The sequence below is a fragment of the Rhinolophus ferrumequinum genome, chromosome 7, assembly GCF_004115265.2.
Source record: "Rhinolophus ferrumequinum isolate MPI-CBG mRhiFer1 chromosome 7, mRhiFer1_v1.p, whole genome shotgun sequence".
Lineage (NCBI taxonomy): Eukaryota > Metazoa > Chordata > Mammalia > Chiroptera > Rhinolophidae > Rhinolophus > Rhinolophus ferrumequinum.
Window position 1 is genome coordinate 63,614,683 of NC_046290.1, and position 14,711 is coordinate 63,629,393.

General features: G+C 40.4%; 1 protein-coding gene across 2 annotated transcripts in view; it reads left to right on the forward strand.

The window, feature by feature from the left end:
* The window catches only part of RHOBTB3 (Rho related BTB domain containing 3), a 51,854-nt gene that overhangs the window by 23,220 nt on the left and 13,923 nt on the right, over positions 1-14,711 (forward strand). For both annotated transcript variants that reach the window (XM_033110039.1, XM_033110038.1), the window contains exons 7-9: positions 4,610-4,722; positions 7,664-7,784; positions 12,428-12,601. In XM_033110039.1, the coding sequence (XP_032965930.1) occupies positions 4,610-4,722; positions 7,664-7,784; positions 12,428-12,601 (408 nt within the window). The remainder of the gene's footprint in view (positions 1-4,609; positions 4,723-7,663; positions 7,785-12,427; positions 12,602-14,711) is intronic.

Here is a 14,711-nt window from a genome sequence, read left to right on the forward strand (position 1 = left end):
TGTTGTACCCTCCGCCAGAAGGCGAAAGTGGATGCTTAGAGGTTGGGTGGAAACTAAGTGAGCCTCAGAATAGCGATTAGAGGGCGGAGGCGCACGATGGCAAGGAGAGCTTGCTGACACGCAAGCCCTTGACCGGCTCAGAGCTCAGGCTTCTTAATCTGACACTGATCGCTCCTTGTATGTCATGGCCCAGCAAGAGGTGGTATCAGGTATGAGCAGGGCCACAGGTCATCGAGCAGGGAGACCCTGATGCTCATTGAGGAGAAGGAAACATCAATGCTTCAGTAGGTACCTACGAGTTTTTCTTCAATTATTTACAGAGTATAACCTCAGACTCAAGCAAAAGTTATGTTATGTGTAAGTTATGTTTTAAAAGATACTAAAGCTGTAGTTGCACAGTAAAGATTATTTTGAAAAATACAGAAAATCTATTAAGAGACAAAAAGTCAGCCAGATCCCCACTCTCAAATGTCAAAACATTGATTGACGTGCTGTTGTACCCTTTAGTCTGTGTTTGTAAATTGGTTACTGCTTTTTAAAAAATATTTTCTATCAAATCAAACAAAAAATTTAAACCTACATATTTTTTTTTTTTTTTCTGAGAGACGTCAGTAAAGAGGCCAGGCTTGTGGGCTTCCCCCCCCCCCCTTGTTGTTGTTGAACATTTGGAAACTTCTGAACAGGGTACAGGTTTGAAGACTCAGTTATGTAATGTTTCCTCCCAGAAGCCCTGGACTACCCACAGTTTATGTGAGAGGACTGTCAGGACAGGGGCTGTTTATGCTGTCATCAGCTGGGTTGGGAAAACAGAGGCAGAAGTCCAAGACATGGCACACACAGGAATACGTGCCCTGAGCGAACATGGGCTGAAAAACCATAGTAACCTAGCTCCTGCCTTAAAAAAAAAAAGAACCAAGTTACAAAGAATGTCTTATTTCTTTTTAAATAACGTACTCCTTTTATTTTTTTTTTTTAATCTTCAGGAAATTGAAATTTTGTATACAGGACAATTGGGTCTTGTATTTAGGAAGGGCCTGTTTAGTAGTCTGGTTCACACGTTACACCTATCTATAAGGTTTCAGTTTATTTTCCTATTCAAATTTCTGAGTAGACCCTGTGAAAATATGTCTGTTTTGTATATGTTAGTTTTCCACTGGATAACAGGTAACACTGCATGATATGTAAATAGTTAATGACTAACACTAAATAAGGAGTAATCTGAAAAGTGAGGTAGCTGTTTCCTGGTCTTCCTGGAGTAACCCTTAAATGGCATACAATTGTAACATTCTTAACACTACTCCATACAGTCTTTGTGCTTGCAAATTCCTGAGTCACAGGATCTCAGATGGTTAGGAATTGAAATATTTGTAAAAACCTCAAGAATTTAGCTTTGAGCTCTTCCTGCCACAGATGGCCCTTAGAATTTCACACCACTCATTGAAATGCGGCCAGGGTAAAGCAGTTTGCATACCGTGTTTCCCGAAAATAAGACCTCGCCAGACCATCAGCTCTAATGCGCCTTTTGGAGCAAAAGCTAACATAAGACCCGGTCTTAATAAGACCGGGTATAATGTAATATAATATATATAATATAATAATATAATATAATACCGGGTCTTATATTAATTTTTGCTCCAAAAGACTCATTTAGAGCTGATGGTCCAGCTAGGTCTTATTCTCGGGGAAACACATAGTATTCTCTAGCTCTTGTAATTGTTCTGTGGCATGCTCTTTCCTGCACTGCATAAAAGCTTAGTTTAGACACATGAGTTTACCATCTTCTCTAACAGCCTAGAAAGTAAATAAATGCTCAGAGAAATGAAGAAAATCCTAGTCAGTTACGCAAGACGAGTAATTTCTAGAGGTCTGCTGTCCATGCCTGTTGTTAACAATACTGGGTGAACACTTCAAATTTTGTTAAGAGGACAGTGTGCGTATTAAATGTTCTTAGCACAATAAAAAAAAAAAAAAGGAAATCGCAGTCTAAGGGTTATTGTCTTATTAGGATCTAAAGGCGTTAAAGGTGATTTGATTAGCATTTCTAATTATGCAAACAGCCCAAACAATCTATCGTTGGAGTGCCCTTAGGAACCAGTCTTACTTTCATTTTTAGTTATTGGATCTTTCTCTGTCCTCAAACAGATCAGTGGCCCATAGGGATTTACCTGCTTCTAATCCCATATAGTTATCGATGCATTCTTTCAAGTCATCTTCTGAGTGGAGATACTATATAGGTGTTCTTTAGTTAATATAATTTACTTTTAATAGACAATGTCTGTGCTCTCCTTTACCATACGTGAGTGTAGACGATTATAAATACCTGAACCTACTGCTTGCTGCATACCACTGACCCTGGGTTTTGATAATGGATGAAATGTCTAAGGGGAGAGGAGTGGTCATCAGTACTCAGTGCACATTGGAATAACCTAGGAGGCTATTCAAATTGATACCTGGGGCCCAGCACCAGAAATTCTAATTCAGTTGGTCGGCAGATGAGACCTCCTCCGATGCTATTTTATAAAAGATCTCCAGGTAAATGTAATGCACAGCCAGAGTTGAGAATCACTGGCATAGAGTAAATTTTCTTGATCTGGTGTCCCTTGGCTTCTAAAGGGTTCTTCTACTCCTGACAGTTTTGTATAGACTTTAATGTCCGTGTGTGCATGTGAAATTTTCTGGAGAGACAACCCAAAGAATTTACCAGATTGTAAAAAGAGTATGTGACCCTAAAGTTAAAAATCATTAGTGCTGGAAGAGGTAAACAAAAACTATAGACTACACACATTTGGGAATTTCAGGTGGAAGGGGAGCTAACAGTAGAGTCAGAGAAAGAGCGATCAAAGGTGGGGAGAATTGTGGTGCGCTGGAACCAGCTGGCACCAGCTCATGAGAACCGATGGTGTTTATTCCCAGGTCCGCGTTCTGCGATGTCTTATTGGTAGCTTGAATTTGGCCCTGGTGGGAGACCTTATGCCGTAGAAATAGCAAACGCCTCAAATCAGGGCTTTCCTTCCTCCTCCTCGTCCTTCCAGGATGCACTGTAGTTATCATGAAGGTCTGGGGAAAAGGTTAAAGATAAGCAAGAGTGCCCAGTACTGCAGGGCTCCACTGTCATGAGGTCTGAGAGCTGCTGGACTGTCAATCTGACTCTTCAGATTAGCTTTGGACCTTGTTGGTACAGACTGGCTGCAATTGCTTGATCTCATTGGTTCAGTACATGTTTATTATGTGCCCTCTCCACGGCCCAATATCCGTGAAGGCATCTGACAAATTCTGGATACATGAAGGGACACATCAGAGGAGAGAGATTGAGGGCTAGCCCAGTGGCTCAGGCGTTGGAGCTCCGTGCTCCTAACTCCGAAGGCTGCCGGTTCGATTCCCACATGGGCCAGTGGGCTCTCAACCACAAGGTTGCCAGTTCAATTCCTCAAGTCCTGCAAGGGATGGTGGGCTCTGCCCCCTGCGACTAAGGTTGAACACGGCACCTTGAGCTGAGCTGCCGCTGAGGTCCTCTCAACCACAAGGTTGCCGGTTCGACTCCCGCAAGGGATGGTGGGCTGCGCCCCCTGCAACTAGAAACAGCAACGGACCTGGAGCTGAGCTGCGCCCTCCACAACTAAGACTGAAAGGACAACAACTTGACTTGGAAAAAAGGCCTGGAAGTACACACTGTTCCCCAATAAAGTCCTGTTCCCCTTCCCCAATAAAATCTTTAAAAAAAAAAGAGAGATTGAGAGCAGATAGAAAAGGACCCCAAGTTACCCAGAGAGGTGAAGTGACTTGCTTAAAGTTAAACCAGTAATTAATGGCAGAGATGGAACTAGAACCCGGTCTCTCAACTATGCCTACCCACATTATACCTGTTTGAATTGTAGGCCAAATGAGAGGAGTGCTTGAGGAAAAGGTAAACGTGTGCTGACCATAGAATAGGAACTCATAAGACCAGAGGAGAAGGGGCTGACAGAGTGTGAGACAGAAGTGAAGTGAGCCTAGGAAGAGAGCTTGGAAGTGGGTTGGGATGAAGACATGGGGAGGCAGGGGCCAGGTAAGGTGATTTTGCTCCAATGCCACCGTCTTGCAGCTCATCAGGAAATTATCGAGCTCCCTTCCTCAGGTTGGTTCTGTAGAGGTCGCTGTGGCACATATCCCCTGACAATGCATGAGACCTTCTGAATGCATTCTGTCCCGACGGCCTATTCCTCTACCTGACAGTAGTCACTGCTCTCCATGCTTAGTACGATTTGATTCAACCTTAGAAAAGCCCACATCTGCCTTCCCCAGGGTAAGTAAATAATGTGGGTGTTGGACTACTTGTGATGCTAACTCATATTCTGACCAATGCTGGTGTCACTAGCTGACCACCTACTGCAGAGAGGTAGCAGCTGGCTAAGGAGGAAGACTTCAGGTTTGCAATAATTTAGGGGAAGGCAAACAGATTTTTTTTTTTTAAAAAATGTGAGAGCTGTTTAAATGTTTTAGTGTAATTACAAGGATATATATTTGGTAAAGAAAAATTAGGATACTGAAACAGAGGGAACATTGATAATAAGAGATTTATTTTTCTTCCTGCTTTAATGGAAAAATCCAATATATATTAATTTGTTTACAGGTGCTTTCCAGTGGGAAGAATTGGAAGAAGATATCAGGAAGAAGTTGAAAGATTCTGGGGATGTTTCAAACGTAATTGAGAAAGTTAAATGCATTTTAAAAACACCAGGAAAGGTAAGTTAGTTTATTCTAAGTTGGCTTACTTTGACTTTCTCTGAATTATAAATGATATACTATGATGAATAGTATAACATGAAGTCATGGGAAGACCCAATAATATACAAATATAGTTTCCTTAAGTATATTTTCTGTCATTTGAATATTTTAAACGTAAACACGTTATTTCTCACTATCTCAGATTTTAAGAATTAAAATCTGTATAAGTCATGTCTTTAAAATGTTTCCTTGTGGATGCCATCCTCTATAACATTGCCCTGGAGCTCCAGGAATATGCAGTCTATATGGACTAAAGGACCATTGAATTTGTCCAGTTACAGATACACTTGTCAGACAGGGATGCTTTCTCCTCAAAATTTAAGTCCATGTGATTTTCAGGAGCACGGCATCTGCGTGTGCCTCTTTTAAGAGTTCTGAGAAATCTGACCCAGTGAACAGTGCAGGGTTTATTGTTCACCTACCGTAACACAGGCTCAGACTTTTTTGTGTGGTCATACACTTGTGCATGTTAAAGCGCTTGTCATTTAGATGGTACAGCATTTTGTAAGGGCTTTCAAAGTAAATCTGTTACATTTTAAAATAACTGCATTACACGATTTCGCTAGTGTATTCTTATTTCAGATTCTGTGATAAACAAATTGGCTACAGTAGATAAAAAGGTAAGTTATGTTCAGTGCCTAGCAGACTATGTACAGTTTATATGAAATGTAAGAAAAAATTTTATTCATCTAATTTTTTTATACAGACGACTTTGTCAGTTCTACAACCTAAGCCAACATTTTTAACGTCATATTTTAAAAATATAAAGCTATTTTAGCTTTTAATGAAGATTTCCAACTATTCTCTAATTATAAAAATGGACCTTTTTTTTTTTTTTAACGAAGCATTACTTCCAAACATGGAATTAAGGAGCAAGACCTTTCTTCTCTTGTTTCAATAGCACCTAGTACAGAAGCTGGCCAGTTTCACAGGTGTATGGCAGGCTGGTCACTCTCTTGCAATTTAATTCAAGTAAACAAGGCTTTTATAGGAATGTGCACATAAAACCTGCATTCTCTTTTTCCAAAGTTCTCTAGATTAACTGGTTTATGGACCAGTGAAAATGTATATCCTGTACATATGTGTTCTCTTCAAACTTCTGCCCTCACATTCATGGCAGAGTTGGCAACGGAATCTGTTTATACTGGTGTGTGTGTGTGTGTGTGTGTGTGTGTGCGCGCGTGCATGTGTATTCATACATAATGTATACCTACACGGTATTCATGATATACAAATGCATAACCTTTATATGAATAGTTAGGATAAAAGTGTTGCCTTTTGTTCTAAGCTTGAGCCTTTCCGTGGGTGTGAGTCTGCACACAGTCGTTCCTTTGAGAACTGAGAATAAAATGAATTCTTGCTGGGGAAGGGGAGGCTGAGGGCTATGTAAGTCCGCGGTACTGAACTGAATTCCTTCCTTTGCGTGGGAGGAGAGGAGTTCTTCTGTGCTTTCTTCCTGTGCATTTCTGGGGTAAGGGTCTCTGTCATTCTCTGGATATGATACGGGGATGTAACACTGAATTGGGAATCAGGAAATGTACATTTAAATTGTGCTGCCACGAATTATCTCTGCGGCTTTGAGCAAGTCTTCTCTGGGCTTTCTGTAAAATGAGGAATAAACTGGATGACTTCTAAAACCCTTGCCAGCTCTCAAATTCTTTGTGGTGTTTTTTGACTGTTATTCTTATTTATGTGTGATAATCCCCTGAATCCCCTCCCCGAATTTCTTCAGTGTATATTAAGGTGTATTGTGTGTAGGGTCTGCGAGTGTACTTTATAGGACCAGAATTTGTATCTTCCTGTTTTGCTTCTCTGTCTTGATCAAGGATAGCATTCTGGAGTTATTTTCTTCTTCCTTGTGAGGAAGGATGTATATATTTTTCTCGTCTCACCAAATATTTTAACTTTCCACCTTAGTAGATTAATTTAGAGTGGGGGAATAGGTGACATTTATTCTTAATGCTAAAGTTGTATGTTTGATTATTTTTTAGGGATAAATCTTTCTGTATTCCCCGGCTTGGCAAACAAAGGTCAGAGTTCTGACTGGGCTGATGTTTCGAGACTCAAAAGGGGGAATGGGTGGAGGGTGAGAGAAGAGGGGCTGGCCCTCAACTCTTGGGATGTCTGAAAGATGACAGGAATGATAGACAAAGCACCAAATCCTGAGTTGGCAGCAGAGGAGTGCTGGAGACCACTAGGTCACACGGAGGCACTGTTACTGGAGGCTCAGCTAGAGCAGGAAGGGGTGAGAGGACTGGTAGGTGTGTGTGGAGGATGTGCTCTGGCGCTCCAGATCAGAGACCCAGGCAACTTTTTAGTGATGCCAGCATTCCCTATCGTGGGTAAAACTGATATTTAGAATCCCAGAATTATAGATTAGGTGGAGATGAACCAATTCATCACTCTCAGATATTTTAATAGTGACCTATCTCGTAAGCAGTAGGACATGGTGTGATAAGGGAAAAACAGGTATTTTTTCCCTTAATTACAAATTAAATTGCGTATATACTTTCTTAATTAGTGAACAAATGAGCATGTTGGATGTGTAAACATAGGCATTTATATGAGGCCGGACTGCTGTTGTCTGTTTCCCAGGTGACAGAGAGCTCGGGCGGGGGACTTAGGACCCACAGATTCTCGGCAGTAGCCTTGCGCTTTCACTGAGCCAGTTCATTCACTGCTGAGTGCTGCGTAAGTGCAGGGCTGCTCACTGACAGGTAGCAGATGTAGTTCTTGAGGGTAAGTTCCCCCGAGAGCTATGATCAGAGATGCCATAGAGTAAGTGACCATTATTTCTTCAGGCATTTAGCACACTTTTCCGAATTCACTAGCCAGCCCATATATATGATGCAAGCTTTTCATAGAACACTTACCCTTTTAGTTTTGTTTCTCCTTACAGATTAATTGCCTAAGGAATTGCAAAACCTATCAAGCCAGAAAACCTCTGTGGTTTTACAATACTTCCCTCAAGTTTTTCCTTAATAAACCAATGCTTGCTGATGTTGTCTTCGAAATACAAGGTATGGATCAATTTTTTACAAAGTTCATTGTTCATTTTTATTGTTTTCTTACCTACCTAACTTTCTATTTCAGCTTTGACTATTTTGGGTGTAGGAATGATTGTTCTTTATTGCAGGATGTGAATTAATATTGTCTGAATTTCAACAAAATCTTCCTGGGAAATGAAGTATTTTATTAAAACAAGAAAAGAAATTTATATTTTCCTTGTTGTTTTCCCGCTTATCATATGTTTCATTAACTTTTAGCAACCAGCAAGGAATGGGATGATCAGTAATATTACCCCTATGAAGTATTTTTGTTGGTGTATTTCTTTAAGATCCTACTTTTTGAGTCATCTGAAACCAGTCCCCTTAAAATTATATTATCTCTAGCTTATTTTGTTCAGCTCTCTTCCTTTTTATTTGCGCAAAAGGAACTAAGCATGGGTGTGGGTCACGCCTGGCTTACATCAGGCTTCTGTAGATATTGCTGCATTTGTTCTCCCAGCACTCCCAGAGTCATCAGCAGAGCAACTGAGAGCCGCTTTTTCTCTCTGTGGAAAAGTAATGCTACTTGATTTTAATAAAGATGAGCTGTTTTAATGCCTATTATTGATTATTCACTTGGATAATTTTGTCGCTTTAGTAGATTAAAAGTGTAATCTTAAAAAATGAATGTCAGATACCTTCAGTTACGCAAGAAGGATAGAAGGAGTTTCCAGTGAAATAATTATGTAGAACTTCAGGTGAGCTATTTCTAAAAGGAAGATATCATTCTTTTTCATGGTAGAAATGTATGGCAGCTAACAGTCGTTTACTTTTTACAATTTTCCCCCAGAAGGATTCGTTTGACATTTAACTTTGGCCACTTGCCAGGACAAGCAGTGACTGGGAAACTTTCCAGGGTGCCTTCTGATAAGCTACTGTCAGCACTGTCTGCAGTGAGCTTGGAACCCTGAGAATGGGATAATGAGAGTGACCTTGAAATGCATAAAAAAACCCCAACGGTTTGGAAAAAAGAAAAATCGAACAAAAGACCCAATTTGCTTATTTGCATAGGAGTCGTTAACACCTGTCATAATTTGCATAGGAGGCATTGACACCAAACATTGTTAGTGTAACCTACTGAAAAGATTTTCAAAGGGAATATGCAACACACGAAAATATATGTAATAGGAAAAGACATAAGCAGTGATGTGGAGAATCCTTGCTCCTCATAATTTTGTGCTTTTCATCCATGATTCCACCGAGGAACCCTTTTGCTCAGGCTCCCACCTACGCAGAGGCTGGGTCCAGAAGGGCTGGTTTGTAGGCCTTTGCTGATATCCGATCAGCTGCTGCGGTGGTGCCCTTTGTAGCTTCTCCAGCTCCAAACCAAGGCCTCCCAGGCAGTCGGGAGCAAGGAGAAGCAGGAATGGGTAGGTGCAGGGTCCAGCGACAGTTTCTCTGCCATCAGCTGGAGAAGGGACAAGCCTAATTTCTGAAGAATGTGGGAAGGCAGCTTGCAGTGTGGAGAAGGCAGCAGTGCCGTCTCCCCCAGAGGAGCCTGAGCCTTCGATCTAGAGCCCTAGCTCGAGCTTTGGCTTTGCATTCCAACCGGAGTGTGTCCTTGGGCAAGTCATCTCACACGTCAGGCCGTAGGTCTCCTCATTTGCAAAGCGAAGATCATAAACCATGTAGATTCTAAAAAGGTCCTTTTTAGTGTGAAGCTTGATGAGGTGGTAGTGACCAGACGAGAAAGACCTGGTTAGGATCTTGCTTGAATTTTTACTAGAGGATAGATTTGGCTATGTGACTACATTTCTAATCCTTTGTTTCCTTGCCTGTAAAATGGGGATACTAATTTCTACCCAGTCGAGTGGTCACAGGGATTGAGACGGTGTGTATGAAGGTGTATAGAGGGGCCTGTCTGGTAGACCCCCTGCCTTCCCCCTGTAGTGGCAGCTAACACCAGTGGACTGATGCAGTGGGTCCTCCTGAACCCAGGGCCTCAGCAGATCCTTCTTTTAAAATGTTCCGGGCCGTCGTCAACAACTGGCTGGAAGGGGACATGGCATTATTTACTATCCCTGCAATAGATAGTCATCTAAAAAATATACTACCACCCCCAATTTGTTGTTTGGGTTTCTGTCTTTTTCCATTAGATAATGATTTTTAGAAGCGACTATAGCAGTTCTAAAACTAGTCTTGGTAAATATTTAGACCTGATATATAAAGATATGCGTCTCCATGTGACCTTTGAATCTGCGTCTCCCGAAAAATGCTTTTACATTCTGTCCCTGTTTACTTAAGTAGTACATATTCTAACTCTCTCTTGAACTAGGTAAGTTTACTATTTTCAGAATAAAAAAAAAAATGTTTCTAAAAAAATCCCTGTTTCAAAACTTGACAAGTAAGGTGAAGAAGGTATGAGAAATATACTCTTTATTTTAGTATATATAATAAAACAAAGATTTTTGATAATCTATGCAAAATTACTAGAAAATGTGGGTTTTTCGTAGCAGTTTCTTAAACTATAACAGCAATCAGATACTACAAAGGAAAGACACTTTAGGCCTTGACATTTTCAAGGAACATGTTTATCTTTTAACTAGAAAATTGATTTCTTTTTTCCTCTCTGAGTAATTCTTCAGCTCTATCTTAGAGCTGAAGTGTTTAGTATATAAATACTGCATTATGTTTATTCAGCATGTTTCATACAGTGTTTATATATTTATACAGTTTATATGCAGTGTTTAAAAATATGGCTGTATTACAGTTCCACAATAAAACAATTTATAACACCAAAACAGTAGTTTTAAAAGGTGAGAAACAAGTTGATGTTTTCTTAACTGGAGCTATAATGGCTTTCCAAACTAAATTCCAAGCTGACATTGGCTTGAAAATACTAATTTAAGGTACTGTTTCATTGCTGATTTTGTACCCGTATAATCAATGCAAAATTTGTTAAAATTCCAAAGTTACTTATCAAGTCCCTTCCCCATTTTCTATTTGCTTGGTATTATTGGCCAATCTTAAAAATTCCTCTGCTTAACCCATGTGATAGGTTATCTACTGGTTTGTTTGAGCCGTGCTTCTAATTTTCCTTTTCTTTTTTTCATGGTATCCTATTTAAGATTTTAAAACCTTAAAAATCCCAAGTCAAATTGCATTACCTGTTTGAATTCTTTGTTAATTGCTATACACGAATACATCTGGCATGCCCTGCATATGGAAACTGGTAGTCCCGTAGGTGGACACTAACACTGAGAGGCAGGGAGGGAAACCAGACACGCCCAAGGATGTCTCTTAGCAGGTGTGTGATGACCTTGAAAGGGCGTACTGTGGCCCTTTCTCCCTGCTCCTGTGGGAGGTGTGCCTGAGCAAATCACATTGCTAAGCAGTGAGCTCAGAACTAGTGATGCTGGGAGTTGCGCCTGAATCCTGAGGGGTTTAGTGGCTTTGGAAAAGCCACTGGGCTTAGATGGAACTCTTTTATTCTTTTCCGGACCAGAAGATGTTTTGCTTGGAATTAAAGAGGGTGAAGAATCCAATGATCGTAAATATTTTAGAGAAAAATATATGCTCCTGTGAAGTATGAGATTTTAGGCATGCATGGGTGAAGACATTTTGGCAGAGTAGGGTGGTTTGGCTTGTAGAGTTACTTTCCGGAAGGTGACAGTTTTGCCACTCCCACTGGCTGTGGTGTCTTCCACCATACTGAAAGCTTGACTACTCCTAAGCAGGGTAGCTTTGTCCTTCTCATCTTTGTATCTAAATACTTGACACTTAACACATGATGGGTGCTCGATAATAACCAGTTGAATGGATCTAGACTAAATGAAGGCTGGTTGTGGAATTCATGGTTTGCTAAGGTGGTGGGAGTGGTGAGAGCTGCTTCTCCAACCAGGAGCCCCTGGTGACATGTGCCCCTTAGGGCAGAGCCTTGGTGTAGTGGCATAGCAGCTAGAGACGCATGCTTTTACTAGAGTCAGTTTAGTTTAATGAGCTTCATAGAGGGTAAGGGCTGAGGGGCCTTTAAAATGTAAAGTAGTAGTGCAGAAGCAGTTCATTTAGGAAAGAGAGATTCCCTGAGGAGGTAGTATGCTGGAAGACAGCAGGGGACTAGGCCATCCCTTTCTAAATGTTCCATAAGATCTGAAATGCTCCCCTTGGCTCCACAAGAGATTCCCTTGACATTCCTTCTGGGATCTCGGGACTGCTTAAGCCAGGGATGGTTTATTTATTTCCTACAGTTTCTTGTTTCTGGTCAGGACTGTTCTGTGGGTTAGCCAAGAAAGGTAATGGTTGGCCAAGAAAGGCACATGGGCAGGGTGTTGGGTGGTGGTATTACAAGACAATTGGAAAGAATAAAATGATAGATGTTGCGTTATAAACACATGAAGCAAAATATTTCATTTCAGTGTTTCTATCTTCAGGAAATATAAACTAAGTAACAAATTATTGCCAGACTTGCAAATTGTTGGTTTCAAAGTCAACTTTTGAACTCTTTTCAATTAAAAACTAAAAAGTCTCTGAATTAATGCTAGTTATCACCCCAAAATTTGGATTCCATATTTCAGCTTAATGTGCCTAATGCAGTACCACTCTAATTAGAAAGAAAATTGCTAGAAGAAACTGCAAGTTTATCTTACGTAACTTTGTGTCCCTTTTGAACCGTGCAGGTTCAACGGTGCCGGCGCACAGGGCCATCCTGGTGGCCCGTTGTGAAGTGATGGCAGCCATGTTTAATGGGAATTACATGGAAGCAAAGAGTGTTCTGATTCCAGTTTATGGTGTTTCCAAAGAGACTTTCTTGTCATTCTTGGAATATTTATACACAGACTCTTGTTGTCCAGGTGAGCTGTATCAGTGTTAGATAATATCTCACACGTCTTTCTTTTTTTGTCACCCATTTTGATAAATTGCTTTCTCTAAAATCTGTCCTTACGTGTATCAGAGTCTTGACATCATGGAATGTGCTGAGCAGACAGAGGTGGTGTTGGCACAACAATGAATTTTCAGTCAATTCAAGTGGAAGAGCAGTGATTGGGTACCTCTTATGGGCCGTCAGATTATGACAGATGTTCACATATCGTAGCCGATGTCACCAGCATGGTGGTCACTGTGGGTACCCTGGAAATGGAGGTGTCTTGTGGTACCCGCTGGCTATTCCAGTTCTATAGATTGGAGCAGAGAGCTCCTTGGAGCACTGTTCCTTCCAGGAGAAGAAGTGGCTGGACAACTGCTTTTATAGCTCTGAATTCTGACTAAGGCACTTTTAAGGACTTGCACTATTCTGGGACCTCCTTGGTCATCTCTTGGGCCCAGAGGATGTGGGTGTTTTAAAGGCCTTCTTCTGACCTCTTCTAAAGGGAGACTCTCCTAAAGCTAACTTCTGCAAACACTTTCCTAAGATGTGTCGAATGCCCAGTGGACTGTAGGGTTTATTTCCCTCTTCACTGACCTAGGACTCTCTTTAACCAGGAACTAACCATCTGTGGCAGCTGCAGGTTGGAACAGATCTTGCAGGTTTTCACTAGCTGGAGGCACCTTGGAGAAATTGGAAAATCCTTTCAACAGGCCTTGGAGCCTTGGGGATGCAGGCACCGTACCCCCCTTTGATTATCTTCACCCTTTGGCCACCAGATGGCTCCCACCACAAACAGCTAGAATAAGGCCCTGTGGCTTCGTCCAGGCGCCTGAGACTTTGATTACAGAAACTGGCCAGTCACCCTCACAAATAAAAAAAAGAAAACACATTTCAGACCATACCTCCCTGCAGGGTTGCTGCTTGGATTTTTAGATTTGGAAGGTATCCTATGTTTGTTATTGAAATCTCTTAAGTTTTAAACAAGTCAGGAGCCCTCTAGTCAAAGGTTTTAGAAGCGCCAAAATACAAATTCCCTTTTTAATTGAATTAGTTTTCGTCTTTCAACTCGCTAGAGTATTTTGGAGCCAGTTACAGTTATTACTGTCAGACTGGTTTTAATTTTTGCTCAATAAACATGAAAGCATTGATTCTCATCAGAATCAGAATGTTTATTTGATTATTTTGATACTGGCAAATCTGCATGTTAAATAAAAAATTTGACCAGATTTGAAATAAAAGGAAAATTTGGTTTCTCAGTCATCCTCTCCTAGAGTAATTGATGCTTCGATTTTTAAGTTTTAGCTTGGTAATTAGAAAAAAAATGCTCAGAAAAGCAATAATAACTATATGACAAAGCAAGTTAAAAAATTGGTAAAAGGTGTGTGGGAAAATGAGTCAAAATTTTAATCAAAAAGTTAAGCTGGATGCTGGAATATTTGCATTGGGAAAATCACAGAAAGAAAGGTAATCTGTGTATTATGTTAAATGTTTATCATGCACAGTGTTCTTGGTTCCTAACTACAAAAGAATATTAGGAATTTAAGGAGGGATAAAAAAGAGAATTACATGAAAAATCAGACTTATGGGATAGTTTTTTTTTTTGTTTTTTTGTTTTTAAAAAAAAACCCAAACCTAGGTATTTCCAGGAGTTGGGAGGAGAGGTGTGTGGGAAGTTACTGTTTAATGGACGCAGAGTTTCAGTTTGGAATGATGACAAAGCTCCGGAGATGGATGGTGGTGGTGGTTTTACAACAATGTGAATGTACTTAATGCCACTGAATTGTACACTTACAAATGGTTGATGGTAGGATGGGGTGGGCGAATTGGAGGAAGGTGGTCAGAAGGTACAAACTTCCAGTTACAAGATAAATAAGTACTAGGGATGTAATGTACCAATGATGACTGTAGTTAACACTGCTATTCATATATATAGGAAAGTTGTTAAGAGAGTAGATCCTAAGAGTTCTCATCACAAGGATAAAAAATTTTTTTCTTTTTCTCATATCTGTATGAAATGATGGATGTTAACTAAATCTATTGTGGTAATTTCACAGTATATAAAAATCAAACCATCAAGCCGTACACCTTAAATGTAC